This window comes from Eublepharis macularius, chromosome 14 (assembly GCF_028583425.1).
Source record: "Eublepharis macularius isolate TG4126 chromosome 14, MPM_Emac_v1.0, whole genome shotgun sequence".
In the NCBI taxonomy this organism is placed as follows: domain Eukaryota; kingdom Metazoa; phylum Chordata; class Lepidosauria; order Squamata; family Eublepharidae; genus Eublepharis; species Eublepharis macularius.
The window spans coordinates 38,051,454-38,067,809 of NC_072803.1; the positions used below are offsets into that span (position 1 = coordinate 38,051,454).

At 43.9% G+C, this 16,356-nt stretch overlaps 1 protein-coding gene across 2 annotated transcripts in view; it reads left to right on the forward strand.

Moving 5' to 3' along the window:
- The first annotated feature begins 630 nt into the window (after window positions 1-630).
- LOC129342384 (tetraspanin-15-like) overlaps window positions 631-16,356 on the forward strand; it is a 133,918-nt gene continuing 118,192 nt past the window's right edge. For both annotated transcript variants that reach the window (XM_054998107.1, XM_054998108.1), the window contains exon 1: window positions 631-798. In XM_054998107.1, the coding sequence (XP_054854082.1) occupies window positions 712-798 (87 nt within the window). In that variant the 5' untranslated portion in view covers window positions 631-711. The remainder of the gene's footprint in view (window positions 799-16,356) is intronic.

Sequence of the window (16,356 nt, forward strand, 5' to 3'; positions counted from 1 at the left end):
CAATGGATTCACAATTGGACTGCAAAGCTTGGGAAGAGTGCCATCCTCCAAGTAGGGCATGGAGTTCTCCCAGAATTACAGTTGATCTCCAGTCTACAGGAATTAGTTCCTCGGGCGGAAATGGCAGTTTTGGAGGGCAGGCTCCATGGCACCATAATCCTGCAGAGCTCCTCCCCCTCCTCAAACTCGACCCTCGCATGACAACCCCAAATCTCCAGGAATTTCCCAAGCATGAGTTGGTAACCCTAATAGTGGGGAGGAATTGGAGGAGGTGGAGAGCTGGCAGGTAAGCCTGATCTTGTCAGATCTCAGAAGCTAAGCAGTGTCGGCCTCGGTTTCGGCTTGGATGGGAGGCAGGCAATGGCAAACCACCTTTGTTAGTGTCTTGCCCTAAAACCCCTACCAGGGGTTGCCATAAGTCAGCTATGACTTGAGGGCACTCTCCACCACTACCACCCACAGCCATAGTGTGAAGAGTGGGCAAGCCAAGGGTTGGATGCAAATTTGCAATGATACCGAGTGCCAAGCCCTCGAAGGGTTAACCTCATCTTTTGTGCCTCCGCGGCTCCTGCCTCTTTAATTGCTTTCACTTTCGCTGGAGCGGAAGTTGGAAGAGAGAGCCCTTGCAAATCAAGGTAGCAAGCGCGCGCGGCTCCATGTCTGCTCGCTGAGCCCTCCGAAGACAGGCGGGCTGGAGCTGCAGCCACAGCGATGAGCAAAGAAGCGGAGTGGAAGGAGTCGCTGCTCTATTACTACTGCATCAAATTCGCGCTCTCCGCATATTCCACCCTCTTCTCGGTAGGTGACTTGGGCGCCTCTCTCTCTCCCCACCCCCCATCGTCTCTGGAAAGCCACCGAAACGCCGCCTCCTTTTGTCCGTCTCCCAAAGAGTCGTGATTCTCGGGCAGGAATCCTCTTTGTGTGCCTGTGAGCCGGAGAGAGCAAGCGAGGTCTGCTTCCCGCAGACTAAAGATGAGAGTTATTGTCTCCGTTTTGGCAGCTCGAACTCTCCTTTCCGTGCCTTTTTTCTAAATCAAACGAAATGCGCTGTAAGCAGGCACTGCCTGTTAAGCTTTAAGGTTTTTGAAAAAAATTAAAATAGCGTTAAGATTTTTTTTAAAAAACCCTTTAACATTGACAAGATATCACAATTTGAACTGGTGTAGTCTAATGCTGCTTCTGGGTTTTCTGGCTGTATTGCTTGTGTTTTGCATTAAGCAGAGACGCACGCGCACACCCCTTTTTGTTTTGAACGAGCATCTTTGCAAGAACTGGTTGTGATGGAGAGGACTCCTCTCTCATCCTTCCAGTTCTCTTTTCAGGGAGACTGAGCTTTCAGCAGCAGTGGCAGGCTGCCTGAAACAAGGTAGTTATGAAGTTACAAAGAAGAACATGCTGTCGAATTGCAAGATGACAGGTGGCTACAGCAATTGCTTTCATCTGCCTAGCAGCCCCAGTTTTCCTTAGTGGCCTCCCACTGTAGCCCACCTTGCTTAGCTCCCAAGATCTCACAAGCCTACTACTCTGGGATATTTGGGTCACTATGAAGCAAGAAAAGGAGTGCTGCAAATCCTCAAAATAAAAGATGCTGTATTCAGAGCTAGCCTATCCTAGAGGCCAAATTATGATCTGGTCTCTCCCCAGTTTGTCCTGGGGCTTGATCTATGCCAGATCTCAGCAGGGCTCCTCCTCCACCCTCCACTTCAGTTTTTGTTACCAGGGGCTCAAGCCTGTAATCTATGAAGTAAAAATAACTTACCACTGAGATGGTGCAGAGTGCGCTTTCTTGGCTAGAGGCAGGGGTGAAAACAAGCAAGTGTGGGCTGATGGTGAGTGCTGTTATGTCCATCTTTTGTTTTAAGTCTCCCCACCACCCCAACAGTAAAAGTCAGAGATTTAAGTTATTTCCTCTTGCCTGCAGGTCACTGAGGACAGCCACTCCACTTCAAAGTGGCCACCTTTCTGTCTTGCTTCTCCCCCCACTGTATGATAACACTACTTGAAAGGGTTGATATCTCTGATAATTCTGGACGGGGATGGCTGTGTTAGGCTGTTGCAGAAAAAATAAAACAGGAGAAAACCATTTCTTCTTCCTCGCATCTGTAGACGTGAGCTGCGACTCACAAAAGTGTACGCTGCAGTAAATGTGACTTCTGTTTTATTCTGGTATTATTGAGACAATAGTGAAGCACTCTAAACGCTCAGCTTTGAAAATATACATTTATTTCCACAGTAGCATTAAGTGCACAGGGGACTTTTTTGAGAGGCTGATTTTGCATGAACTTTATGGCCCAGCCCCTTGATTTTAAGGACTATTAGACAGCTCTGCTTACTGTCACAAAAAAGGTTCAGCAGTTGGCTTATCCCAGCCACTGTCAGAGGAAGTTTAGGTGTTTGCATGATCCTTTCTGGCCAATATACTCTTGTTGGTTTGGCTAGTATTGTCCAGGTCTGAGTTGCACTAAAAAGCAGCAATATATCAATTACGTCTTTGTGAAAATAAGACCTAGCTATTGCTTTTTGACCAACTCTGGGGGGAAATTGGCTCAAAGTAACTTTGATTACTATAAAAGCACAAATATATCAGAAAGCAGCCAACTTAATTAGTGCCTTGCATGGGATGGGAAAGAGGAACAAGTCAGATGAAGGCTGTGAGGGCTGTTAGAGAGAAGGCAGCTTGCTGTGGAGGTGTACATGAAGTTACAAGCAACTAGTAAGGGAGGCCTTTTTTTGAGGAGGTTGAAGAAAGAGGTGGGGTGATGCTATGGAACCTGCAGTGGGAAAAGAGGGGAGATCATTGAGCTTGTGTGGTGGGGTGCAGGAATTTTGGTTGTTGTATGATTGTACGTTAGGCATGCCGCATGTTAAGAAAGATAGAGAAGATGAAAGTTTTCATGCTCGCTGGTAGTGATATGGAGAGCTTGATAACTGTGCATGTGTTACTTGTAACGAAGCTAGCATTTTGCAGTCAAATATGCACACCCCTGGATGCTATGGAATGACTCTCCCACCCTGAGAATTCAATTCTGATTCATGCATATGAAGAAGCAACAGAATTTTTAGCTAGTCTCATGGTATGCTATGGCATGGTCTGAAGGCATATTAAGAAAGGTTCACCCCACCCACTGTGGGACAGAGTTCTAGCTACTTGTGTATCCATCAGCCACGTGTGCCTGATTGGCTTTTCCCCAAGCTTCTGCTGTAAGAGGCTTCATCACCCTGGTATGGTTCTCTGGCTTCTGGTGGGGTTCTTCCATACAGGGGAGAGGGCAGTGGAAAGTGTTATGGCTGCAAGCAAATGGTAGCAGGTAAGGGTATGGGGGAGAACTGTTAAGCAAATAATATCAAGCTGCCTGCCAAATATCTATATTGGGTCTTCTGGTATTAGGGTGGAGCATAGGAGTTGGAGATAATGGTAGTGGGAGGTGTGCTGGTTTGGGGAGACAGGTGAAGAGATGTAGAGGTGCTCATCATTTATTTATTTATAAGTCCTATCCTGCCTTTCCATCCAATTAGAGTCCTCAAATGTGGTGAACAATTAACTTTAATAACAGTACATATATAAACCAGCAATTTAAAAACATGCAAGAAGGAGGGTCAATAAGAGAATGACAGAGAAGTCTGCACCTGCTGGCAGATGACAGTGATCAAGGGGGACAGGTGAAGCTCCTTGGGAGGGTATTCATAATTTTGGCACCACAGCTGAGAAGGCCCTTCCTTGGGTTGCCTTCTGATTGGTTTCAGATAACGAGGTTCCTGAAGGTGATCAAAATGGTCAGGTAGGTTTGTAGGGGAGCAGAAGATTCTTAAGGTATGCAGGACATGACTGTCCTATCCATAAAAATATGAGAAGAGAGGTTCTTATTTTTCCCCACTTCAAATTTGGTGATGTGCATTGTCAGAGATACGTGAAAAATAGCAACTTTACTATGCATCAACTTCTGTTAGAAAAGCATGTTGGTCTGGACTGCTTTCACATAGAAGTTTTGCTCTGGTTTTGGTGTTACTGGTTTTTTGCACATCCACATGATTTTGCACATCACCCCCCCCCCATTGTTCATGCTCTGTGCCTTCCCCCTGCTTTGCTGCAGTCTTTCCCAAAACCAATTTTGTACAATCTTTTGAGAAACATTGCAGTCAAAGCACCTTTGCACACTATGTGAATGGGAAGGTGCACATTTTTTCAGGTGCTGCTCACGTCGGCACCATTTTTGTCATCTCAGTCCAGTACTTCTCCCCATCCTCCAAGCCAGTGGACATACTGTTGTATCTTAACACTATGCATTTGGTCGTATTTTTATGTCAATTACTGATTTAAAAAAAAAACAACAACTCCCCAGCAAAGCCCTCCAGTAGCATGAGGGAGGAAATAGTGGCTGAGTCAAACAACACGAGAGGGAAAGTGTATTCTCTGTGACAACAGAAAGAACACATAGAATTGTAGCCACGTGGATGCTGCCCTTGGTTTGCTAGACCTAAATGTGGCTGGATGAATCTTCTCGGGCTGTTCTATTTCAGTTAGAGCGAGTCAGATAAAAAATCTTTCCACAGCCCTGAACTAAAAAATTGGGTCAGTGATGGCTATTTTCTTCCCTCCCTTTGTTCTCTGTCTGCATATGGCAGGTTTAGAAAGAGGTCGGCTTTCACTGTATGGACCTTATGTTGAGTTCCCAGGACAGGTTAAAGTGGCTTGTCATCCACCTAGCTTGCCAGTGGGTTGCTGATTGAGCTGTCGGAAGTCATCTCGGATGTAGTGTTGAAGACCTTACAGATGATTGTCCCTGGGGTACTTTATTATTTTATTTATTTATTTAATTGGATTTATAGTCCGCTTTTCCTGCAAGTGGGCTCAGAGTGGATAACAACAAGATAAATACATAAAGAGATAAAACAGCAATAGCATAAAACAAGATAAAACCATCAATAATGCAGTTTCTTAAACAACATTCATGCTGTCAGGTTAAGGCATTTATGACAATGATGGGACTATCTCAGGTTGTGATGGGTCCAAGGCACTGCAAAAAGCATAAACTGAGATTTCTTTTCTTTACTGAGCAGTTAGTGGACAATCTGTTGGGGATACTAGGGATCTGGACCGATGGTGGTGTGATCATTGTCTGCTGAAGGAATGGTTGAACTTACTGCATTCACCTCAAAAGGGATTGGGGTCAATTGGGGTGGTCTGCCCTGAGAGACTGATAGAATTAAAAAGAGTCCAGTAGCACCTTTAAGACTAACCAATTTTATTTTAGCATAAGCTTTCGAGTCTCTGTATCAGGCATCTGAAGAAGAGAACTTGATTCTCGAAAGCTTATGCTAAAATAAAATTGGTTAGTCTTAAAGGTGCTACTGGACTCTTTTTGATTTTGCTACCACAGACTAACACGGCTAACTTCTCTGCATCTATGATGATAGAATTAAAGAATCTCAACTTCCTATCTGGGTGGCTTAACCATTTAGGGGTACACAGAAAGTCTGTAAATAGAAAGTTTTATAGCTTGCCCTGAAAGCAAGGGGTTCTAAAAATCATAGTGCCTACACTACAAACTGCAGGGTTATGGTTTATTAGATTATTCCCTAGTTAGTGATACTCAGGCATCTTGTGTGCAAATGCACACATCCATCCACCCACAGTCTCTGAGACTGGGCACACTCAAGCACGAAAGTAAACCATTTGCATAAATAGCAGTGGGGCAATGTGTTGGGGGCAGGGAGGCAGGGTATTGAATGCAAGATGCCTTTCCTCGAAAAATTCATTGTCAGCTTGGTCCCTCGCTCGCTTGCGCTGGTTGTGTTGCAGACAGGTGATGGGTGGATTACACTTAATTACAGGAATTGTTTAACTGCTCGATGAATCAAAGTTCACTTGGAAAAGAGGTGCAGCTCACAGATTGTGTGAGTTTCCAAAAAAGGGAGTGGCAAAAAAAAAGAAAAACAATAGTGTTTCTCAGCCGGGCCTCTGTTAACGTTGTGTATTGGGGTATGGAGAGTTCTGCCTAGTTCCATGGGCCATGACTGGCCCTCCTTTGAGCCTCAGTGCTTTTCTTTCCTGTCTGTTTCTCTGCTGTCTGTGACAGTGGTCAGCATTCTCATCCAGGCTGCCCTGTTTTCTCATCCTGTGTATGCTCTTTGAATGGGTCATACAGGTGTCTGTTAATGTGGAGACTTTCATTGAGGGTGCGTCTACTCAAAGAAAGGAAGCATACCCCAGGAGAAAGCTAGGCTAGGGCATGCTGCTCCATGGGGAAGAACTATTCAAACAAGACACTTCTTCCCCTGCGGTGGCTTCATGGGAGTCTGCTGCTGCTGTTGCTGCTGCTGTTTCAGTTTGACATCAGGGAGTTGCTGTCTTAGACTGTAAACACTTGTATTGATCTACCCGGTAATCAGTGTCATTGGCCTGCCTGTCAGAAGGCAGCCTCCATAAACTGCAGGAATTGCAACAGCAAGGCACTCTTTGGAAGCACACGGTTCAGCCGGGAAGGGGACTTGACTCCGTGGCAGAGAATCGTCCCTGGTGTCTCCGTTGAAAAAGAACAGGCAGCAGGCTGTGTGAAAGACTTCTGCCTGAGAGCTTCTGCCACTCAGAGCAGACTATACAGACCTCAGTAGACCAGTGGTCTGACTTGGGATATGGCAGCTTCATGGATTTTGTAAAGCTGCCCTGTGTAATTAGTCACATGACAGCTGGGCCGGAAGGCGTTTGCATTTCCAAAAAAGAAAACCAGAAGTCCTCGAATAAATGCCACACGTTTTTTCCCCTTGATGTTCATGATCATTTTGATTGTGCGTTCAGACCTACTTGAACATTGGATTACGTTCCTTGAGGAATGTATTGCCTGAAGGAAAAGCTCTGTCCTGATCAGGTTTAATCTTAAATTGGGCGGTTCAGCACTGTCTAGTGGTTACTCTTGCCTTGGGAACTTCTCTTGTGTCATCTTGGAGCTTTGCCAGTTTCTCTGACATCAAGCGTTCAGTTGGTGAGTCAATGAAAAGGATATATTGGGAGATGCAGCCATGATTTTGTTTTCTTTCATTTGTTTTGCATCGATTGTAAAAGTTAATAAAGCAATTAATGTTCATCATCACCACCACTGGCCAGCCATCAGCTAGAATGAAAGTATTGTGACTATCCATTATGTATTAAGCAATTATGGTGAAATAGTCAAATCTTCTGCGCAGCCGAAGGAAATTGAGAATTAATCAAGGATCATGCATTGCAAAGGCAGGACTGAAGGGCCAGTTCACACAAGCCATCACAGGTCAAACTCCACAGACACACAGTATTCATATTACCTTGCATCGCTATAGATGGAAATGCTTTTTCACGGGAGTAGTTGCAAATTGTCTAGTGAAACACATGCACGAGACCAAGCCTACTTTGTGTGAATTGCAGCGATCTGAATCCCTCCCTCCTTTCTAGAGGCACTTGCTGGTAGCCTCAGTGTAGAGAGGAAAGGGTTTGCATAAAAATTCTCCGTGTTAACTACTTACCGCAGCAGACACATCAGTCTATTGCAAAGTTTACTAAAAGATTGGTGGGAAAGTACTGTGCGGTGCTTGTATTGTTAGGTGTCTGTGTGTATAGCCAATGTTTGGGGAAGCTCCCCCAGTTGCATTTCTACCTCCCCAAACTCGGTGTCTAGCTGAATAGCCGCAGCAAAGTGTGGGTAAATGAAGCCTAGTTTCTGAGCACATTATGTGGGACTCTACAGATTTTGTATTGCTTACAAGGTGCTGAAGTTTAGCTGTTGCTTAAAATTACAGTACAGGTGAATTTGTTGGTGGATTCATTGAATGCCTTAACCCAAAGGTGTTTTTTTTAAATAGAATGTCTTAATTTCCATAGCCATAACCATGAAGAAGAACCTTCTTTGTCTTCAGATGTAATATGCCTCCAAGCACTAGACTTTTGAGTGGAATGGAAGAGGCAATCCATATTGTCTCTCTGCTCCATTCATACTCACGCATGTTCCCTGAACCCCCCCCCCCCCACACTCAGTTACCCCAGAAACAACTTTACTCCACACGAGTTTTTCACTGACTCATTCATGCCAGGAACCAGCGGTGTGGGGACATTGCTTGTATTCTGTTCTCAAAAAGCAGCCAGTCTAATGCCTCTGAAAGCCTGACAAGGAAACTGTTAAGATGGCTTTCTCATTGCAAACCCTCCAGTGCCTGGTTCTTGCTACTGTGTGGGATCAGGGGATGCTGAAGCACCTCTTAAATGCATGCCCACGTAAGTGCCGCCCACTTCCCAATTTACCTCCGATATAAGGTACCCTGAGAGCTAGGGGCTAAACTCCCCTCTCACTGCTTCTCATATATAGAAAATGAAGCTGCCAGCTTTGGTGTTCACCCAGCTGGAAAAACACAAGCAACAACCAAGAGGGGCAACTGGTTTTATTTTTATTTCCACTTGAGCAGCTCACTAGCCTTTCCCAACTTACACGTGCCTTTTCCTCAGAAAGAACCAGGTATGCAGCAGGCATCTGTGGTGGTGGGCCGGGTGTGTGTGTGTTCTGCACACCCTGCCATCCCTGCCTCACTGTAAGCAAGGCATTTGCCTGCTCCCACTGTCAACTAATCCTTGAGAGATGAATGACTCAGGCTTGCAGCAGCACCCCTGCTTATATAGAATGAAAGACCTTCACAGTAAAGCCTACAATGTAACTGTAGGAAGCACTGTGAACAGAAATGGTTAAGGAGGGGTGGCACTGTGTGGCATGAACATGGGCTAAGTGTTCTGGTTGGAAGAAGTGCTTGTCAGGCATGTATTGGCAGACTCAATCTCTTCCTATGGTGTCCTTCACTTCCCCCTTGCTATTCTGGGTAAACAAAGATAGCACTAGAAAATGGAAATTGGAAGCAACATGTAGACATCACTCCAGAAACAAGGCTAGAACCTTAGTACCTAGAAGTTGGAGGAAATGTCATTTAGGTTAGTTATCCTTCTGAGATGAACAAAGAGGGAGTGTTCCATTTCAGGTCTGATTAGTTAAATTTTGAATGCACATCCCTGCTAGGTTAAACCAGAATCTTTATGGAAAGGGCATGTTTTTGAGGAGGTCATCAAATAAGGAGAAGGATGGCAACCTGCTTTTGCAAGTATTAGCCCAATGCCTGAATTGTAATAGTAGTAATGGTTATGCCCAGGGCTTTTTTTCTGAGAAAAGAGGTGATGGAACTCAGTGGGTTGCCCTCGGGGAAAATGGTCACATGGCTGGTGGCCCCGCCCCCCTGATCTCCAGACAGAGGGGAGTTTAGATTGCCCTCCGCACTGCTGAGTGGCGCGGAGAGCAATCTAAACTCCCCTCTGCCTGGAGATCAGGGGGCGGGGCCACCAGCCATGTGACCATTTTCAAGAGGTTCTGGAACTCTGTTCCACTGTGTTCCAGCTGAAAAAAAGCCCTGGTTATGCCCATTTGCCCTTCTGCAGATTTGTAACTCTGCACAGGAGATTGTTTTCTCCTTGTAGAAAGCCTGACTTGCTAGTTTTTTGGGAGAGGCCTGGAGCAAGATCTTCCAGGGTCTCAAGTCTTCTGAAGAGGAACAGTTTCTGCTTGAATAAATCTTCTAATTATACCCAGTTAGATCAATGAGTCATGGTAGTACTGGTGCCTCTGGGGTCATGAAGGCTTCCGCTGGTGGGGTCACCCTCACTTCTCTTTGCCTTTTGTAACCCAGTAGCTTTGATCGATATGAATCCAGCTGCTGCAGCTATTGTCCCTTGCCTGGAGACAATGATGGGGAACCTTCAGCAACTGAATTTCAGCCTGTTTTACTGTTAACGGTTCTGCTGGAAAACAATAGGACCTTTATTTTCCTCTTCCCCCTGCCATGCTTGTTTGTTATACACTTAAATTTTAGTTGCTGCTTCTTGAGTGATTTTGAAGTTCATTTCTGTAGTCAGGGGGACTATAAGGGGGGTTGTTAACTCGTTGGGAGATTGTCAGCTTTTTCTTTTTAAAGCCCTGTCCATGTCGTCATCCCTCCTGGGCTCCTAGGATTCTCTTTTGGGGGGAACTTTGTTGTTGCAAGATTGAGATGATGGCCTTCCAAACCTTCTATGAGATGATTAATTGCATAAAAAATGGCCATAGGAGAAACTGCGATTTTGTAGCAGGCCTGCATAGTCTCACCGCAGCTGTGGCTTCTGCTTGCAAATGTATAAAGGAGATCTTTAGACAATTGCTGTGCAATTATGGAGGGTTTACTGGCAAATTCTATTATGCCTTGTATTGTATAATGGGGAGTGTGTGGAGAGACCAACATCTTCCAGATTATACATTAGACAGTTGAACACTAATTGAATTCATATTGTAAAGTTCCACCAATGGGCATCTAAGGAAGTGGGAAGATTTGCAGGAGATGAGGCATACAATTCTCAGCCTGAAAGCTGGTGTATGCTTACCAGATGTGACCGTTGTGTTCCACCTGGCTTCATTGTGTCTGCCAAAGTTTTCTGAGCAAAAGAAACACAAACTGTGGAGTGCTGAAGTGTGCCCCCCCCATGACAGGAAGGGAGATTTTTGATATGGAGGAATGTTCAAGTTCAGTCTTTGCAAGCAGTCTGAAAGATGATAGTCCTTGGAACTCTGTGCCACAGGATTTATTTGCATGTGTAAACCAGCTATTAGTGTCCATCTTTATATGGAAGACGGGGGGTCTTGGAGTTGTGCGGATCCCAGCTGTGGTGTATCCTTCTTCACTTCTTTGTGAGAAGATGTGGTGACTAGTTTCCTTCCTGGCTATAGTTGTAAGAGTATCACAGACCTGGAATACACATGCATTAGGTTTGCCAACTCCTGGTTGGGAAATTCCTGTAGATTTTGAGGGTAGAGTCTGGGGAGGGTGGGGTGGCGAGGAACCTCAGTGGGCTATAATGCTATAGTCCACCTTCCAAAGCAGCCATTGTCTCCAGAAATGTCATCTGGAGATCAGTTATAAATAATTCCAGGAGATTTCCAGGGTCCCACCTGGAGGTTGGCAACTATATGCAGTGTAAATGGGTGGTATCTCTGAAAATAAACATTTTGTGGAGAGAAAGCTCTTGCCTGGCTTTCTCCTTCCATTTCTTGTTTTCTTGTGGGGTATTCTTTTACACGAGGCAGTATTTTAAAATGCACCCCTTCCCAGCTACCTCAGTGTGAAGTGGAAGTCTTTCCTACTCCCTATAGACTTCATTATGCCTAACGGTAGACCAGGCCTAAGAGGTGAACAGAGGATGTAGTTAGGACAACAGTGGCACTCTAAATGGCCATTTTCCCAGCAGGAGGGTGGGTTAGAAGGCACCCTTCCCCCCTAGCTTACTTGGTAGAACATGGATCCTGTATTCCTGAGTTCTGTAGACCATGGATCTTCGCATCATGAGTTCCTGTAGAGCAAGCAAAACAAAAAAAGAAGATGGTTGTAATAAAAGAGCTATGATGTGGTACTTCTTCGGTCAAAATGAACTCTGGGGAGACGGAGGGAAGAGAAGGCCTTCAATAAGACTGGGTTGGTTGCTGCTGCTTGGCTGACCTTTTAAGTAATGGAATTAAATTGGTGTCTGGTGAGCAAAGAAGCATTTCATGCTTTCCTGTCAATAATTGCTAACTATAGTTACTTTGCTGACTTGTCTAGCTTGGATCAAAAGGGGGCAGATATTGTGTGGCTGAAAAAGGTGCATCAGTTGTGAGCACCCCATAGAAGGCTCCCACTTGCTGGTGTTGCCAGCTGAGCGTAATTATTTCATTGGCACGGCCAGTTTTGTATCCCTGTCATATGTGAGGCTCTTCATGAAAGCCCCAATTTCCCTTTTATGTCAAAAAGAAAGGGCCTGTTTCTAGCCTACAACCAACAAGAGAGAGTATCACGGTGATAAGATACCAAGCAGCAAGTTCAAACAGCAAGATCTTATTATGTATCACCTTTAATGTCAACAATAAATATAAGTGTTATAAACAAATCAAACAAATATTTGATGTTTACTTACATCACCATAACTTACACTTCTGTTATAACATACACAATTAGTCTGAGTTCAAAGTTTTCTCTCCGTGCTAACAAGGAAAACACCTCTTAAAGTTCCATATACATAGATAACCTGTTTGGACTAATGATTGCTTATTTCAAACTGAATAAGGTGCTAGTGCTCAAATACTTGTCCCCAAAGGACTTCTTCAGTTAGTCTATAGTATATTGCACGTACATCCATAAAGTGTAATTGTATTAACAGCACCTTCAAAATACTTATATCAGCAAGTCAAAATATCATACAGTTCATCATACATGTGGAGCAATGTGCACTCAATCCTTGTAGTATTAGAGAGTCCATTGATAAAAGTTCAAATAAGGAGTCCCATGAGTGGCTGTGATAGGCCCTTTGTTCTAACAGGTTGTCTAGATCTGAAATATCCTGTTTCAAAACAATTCTTTTTCAAAGTCAGAGTCACCGAAACAAATATAATAAATATGTAGCCAGACTCCATAAAATACAGAGTAACAATATCCAATATACATGTAACATACTCACAACATCCAAAAGTATCTTTCAGATATATAGAATTGATATTCTTCTTTCCAATGCATGGTTGGATAGCTAATACAAGTCTTTCAGTTTGTTATAAAATGACAACCCCACCTGACTTCCATAGGGAGAGCCCGATCTTAAAGGAAAACTAACGCCCTAGTCTTGTGTATTGCACTCAGCCCAAAAAGCATGTAAAATCACTGTTAATGTTTAAACCTTCAGGGACCAAACATCTAAGTGTATGTATCCAGTAAGTTTCTTTCCTCCATAAATCCCTCCAGTTCCAAATCTCTCTCCTTAGATCTATACAAAATGATAAATCTCATCTCTGTTTCCTTATGTGACCTTCCTACATAATGGGAAACCATGGGACCTTCAACTACTTGGTTTCTAATTTGTGACTGATGTTCGCTAAGACATGGGCCGTTTCCAGACGGCTTACCTGCCTCCGGAACGTCATGCCATGTTGCGAGAAAACGCGATATTTCGCGTTTTCCCCCGTAACATGGCGCGACGTTCCGGAGGCAGGTAAGCCGTCTGGAAACGGCCATGTTTTTATAGTGTGGGTGGTGCTACCCATGTATAGAAGTCCACATGTGCATTTATATACATGTGCATTTATGTGGACTTCTATATGTGTTTAGCATTACCCGCCCTATAAAAACAATGTTGTGCGGCTCTCATGTAGAAGTTTGCTGGTAAAGTGGAAGGACTTGGGCCAAGGTTGGGTAGCATACATGAGGCTCTACTGTTTTGCTAGAGCTTCATCCTGTATAATTCCCCACTAGACCATGCTCCCACTGTTGATGAATTCTCTAAGTGATGGTTGTTGTGGGTTTTCCGGGCTGTATTGCCGTGGTCTTGGCATTGTAGTTCCTGACGTTTCTCCAGCAGCTGTGGCTGGCATCTTCAGAGGTGTGGTACCAAAAGACAGAGATCTCTGTGTCACAGTGTGTGACACTGAGAGATCTCTGTCTTTTGGTGCTACACCTCTGAAGATGCCAGCCACAGCTGCTGGCAAAATGTCAGGAACTACAATGCCAAGACCACGGCAATACAGCCCGGAAAACCCACAACAACCATCGTTCTCCAGCCGTGAAAGCCTTCGACAATTCTCTAAGTGCTTAGAAAGGAAACATTGATGCTTATGTTGCACAGCCTTGTATCCTAGAACATCAAAATCCCTAAATTAGATGAATGTGAAATTGCCTGTGTAAGATTTTGACCCAAAGAAACTTGGTTATCAAACAGGATACCCTAAAAGTTAAAAGAGAAATGATCTGGTTGAAAAAAATACTATCTCTGAGACCCGAGGGAGAAGAAACTGAGCTGCTTCTTTACTGATTGAGATGATGGAGATATGTTCTGAAATGCTGATTGGAATTGTGCAATAGTGGTAACTGCTAGGAAGAAGAAAGAAGGGAATGGGTGGACATACTGGTGCCTCCGTCACAGTTACTTTTCAATGGATTTCTTCAGTGGTCCTTGTACAGAACTGCACTTGTATTAAAAGTGGATATTTATGGACATCTCCTGATTTGATTATACTTCACATATGTTGCTGCTCTAGGCATGGTCACTTTAATTTGTACTAGTTTCTATAAAATGGTTTTTCATCATCCTTGCATTTTGCATTTTATGGTGAATTTAAGATTTCATTGTGTATTGACCCTTGGTGCCTTGAGTGGCAGCTTATGCTGTATTGTGATTTTTGAATTGTATTCAGTGAAGACTTGACACTGTATTTACTGTTTTGTTCCTTGTTTATTGACCTTAGTTAGTTGATCACAGTGCTCTGTGAGCCTTTCTCCTTGGCTGCTAGTCTAACAATTCAGAAGAGAATGCAATAAATGAATGTGTATTTCTGGGCAGAGTCTTCCCCCCCGCCCCCCGGTGCCCCTGAACTGTGAGAAGTTCTAGGGCTAGCACTTAACTAAATTGTTTCTCTCGAAGGAGAGAGCTGCTTATTTTTATAGTATTTTTGCTTTATTTAAAAATGTACAGGGGAGGCATTCTTACAGGGAGGCAGATCTGCCAACCCATATCATCAGATCACTAGAAAGAATTCCTGAACCCTGAAATGCTTCAGCCCACTCTCAGCAGCCACTGTTCACTCCTTTCTGTTCTCCTTGCCAGCATAAACAAATGGCTGCATTTAGCTCACACCAACATGTATGAACTGATCCCTCACATATCTGACAGGATCTGCAATCTTGGGTCCGTCTAGGAAGATCATTTTAGCGTAACCTCTGAGCGTTCCTGCAGTGCCAATTAAACATGAATCCCAAATTTGTTACAGTACAATATACAGTGTAATATAGTGGTTAGTGTTGGACTTGGATCTAGAAGAACCCGTTTCAAATTCCTGGTCCACCATGGAAGCTCTCTGAGGGACCTTCACCAGTCACACACACGCTTTCAGCTTAACTTACCTCACAGGGCTTTTGTGAGGATAAAATGGAGAAGGGAACAAATAAGCTGCTTTGGGTTCCCATTGAGGATGAGGACAAAGGAGGGGTATAAATCAAGTAAAATAAAAATATATAAATGTATATCTGGGCGCATTTCTTCAATTACATTTTAAACCCATCTTGCATAATATATGGTTCTCTCCCCTCCTCTAGTTTATTCTCAAAACAGCACTGTGAGGTAGGTTGGGCTGAGATAAGAATGGTTGGCCCAAGGTCACCCAGAGAGGTTCCATAGGGCCAAACTACAAGTGACAAATGACACAGGCTGGACACTTGTCAGCTTTCCTCAAGTTTTGATGGGAAATGTAGGCAGCTTGGCGGAATGTTGGACAAGTGATGGTTGAAAAGTCCATTGGACAGCAGTCAGAGAACCAAGCTGCAAGACTAGGATGCCTACATTTCCCATCAAAACTTGAGGGAAGCTGACAAGTGTCCAACCTGTGTCATTCGTCACTTGTAGCTTGGCCCATAGTGAGCAGGTATTTGAACCTGGATCTCCGAGTCCTATTACAACATTCTAACCACTTCTCCATTCTGCCTGTTGCAGGCTTCAGGAGGCGGGGGATGGGGGAATCTTGGTTCAAATAAGACTGGGGAGAAAAAGATTCAAATAAGCCATGTCTCTTATTCCTTTAGGTGGTACACACTCACTGGGAATAGTTTTTTGTTTTTTTGTTTTGTTTTTTTATAAGATTTTTTATTTTTAATTTCTAACATAAAAAACTACAAAAATATAAAGGAAACCTCTGGTTTCACTGTATGGTCTTTAAAGTAATGAGTGACAGAAGGATTCTAAGAGAAGGGAACCAAAAGCAGGGGAGGAGAGAACTGACAGTTGGGACAGCACAGGTGGAGGGGCACAGGGGAAAGAAGAAGATGATTCTAATAAGCAGTCAAGTAAAAGATTAGCAAAGCATATTGCTGTTTTATTGTTTTGGGATAATAGCAGCAGTTAGTACTTGTGTTCTTGTTGTTATGTTAAATATATAAAAAAGAGAGAAGTGCCACCCATAGTTTCTCTATCACCTGTATTTATTTAAAGATTCTGTGCAAACCCTTGGCACATTTTATATTTGAGATTCTCCTGTTCCCCACTGGTGGTGTCATTTTCTGAGCAGTGGATATAATTTGCCAGGTGCAAAACTGACACAAGCTTAACAACCCTTGGATCTGCTTCCAAATCAACTACCCATGTTGCATTGGCACTGCAGCGTTCATAATTCTTAATTGCGCACCTTCTAATTATAAAGGAAAAAGGGCATAGCTCATAAGCATCCAACGGGCACATACCCAGCTCGTGGTCTGGATCTGTTTGCTCTACTTTGTGAGGAGAGTGTCATGTTCAGCAGGTCCTTCATTCCAGGCATTTTC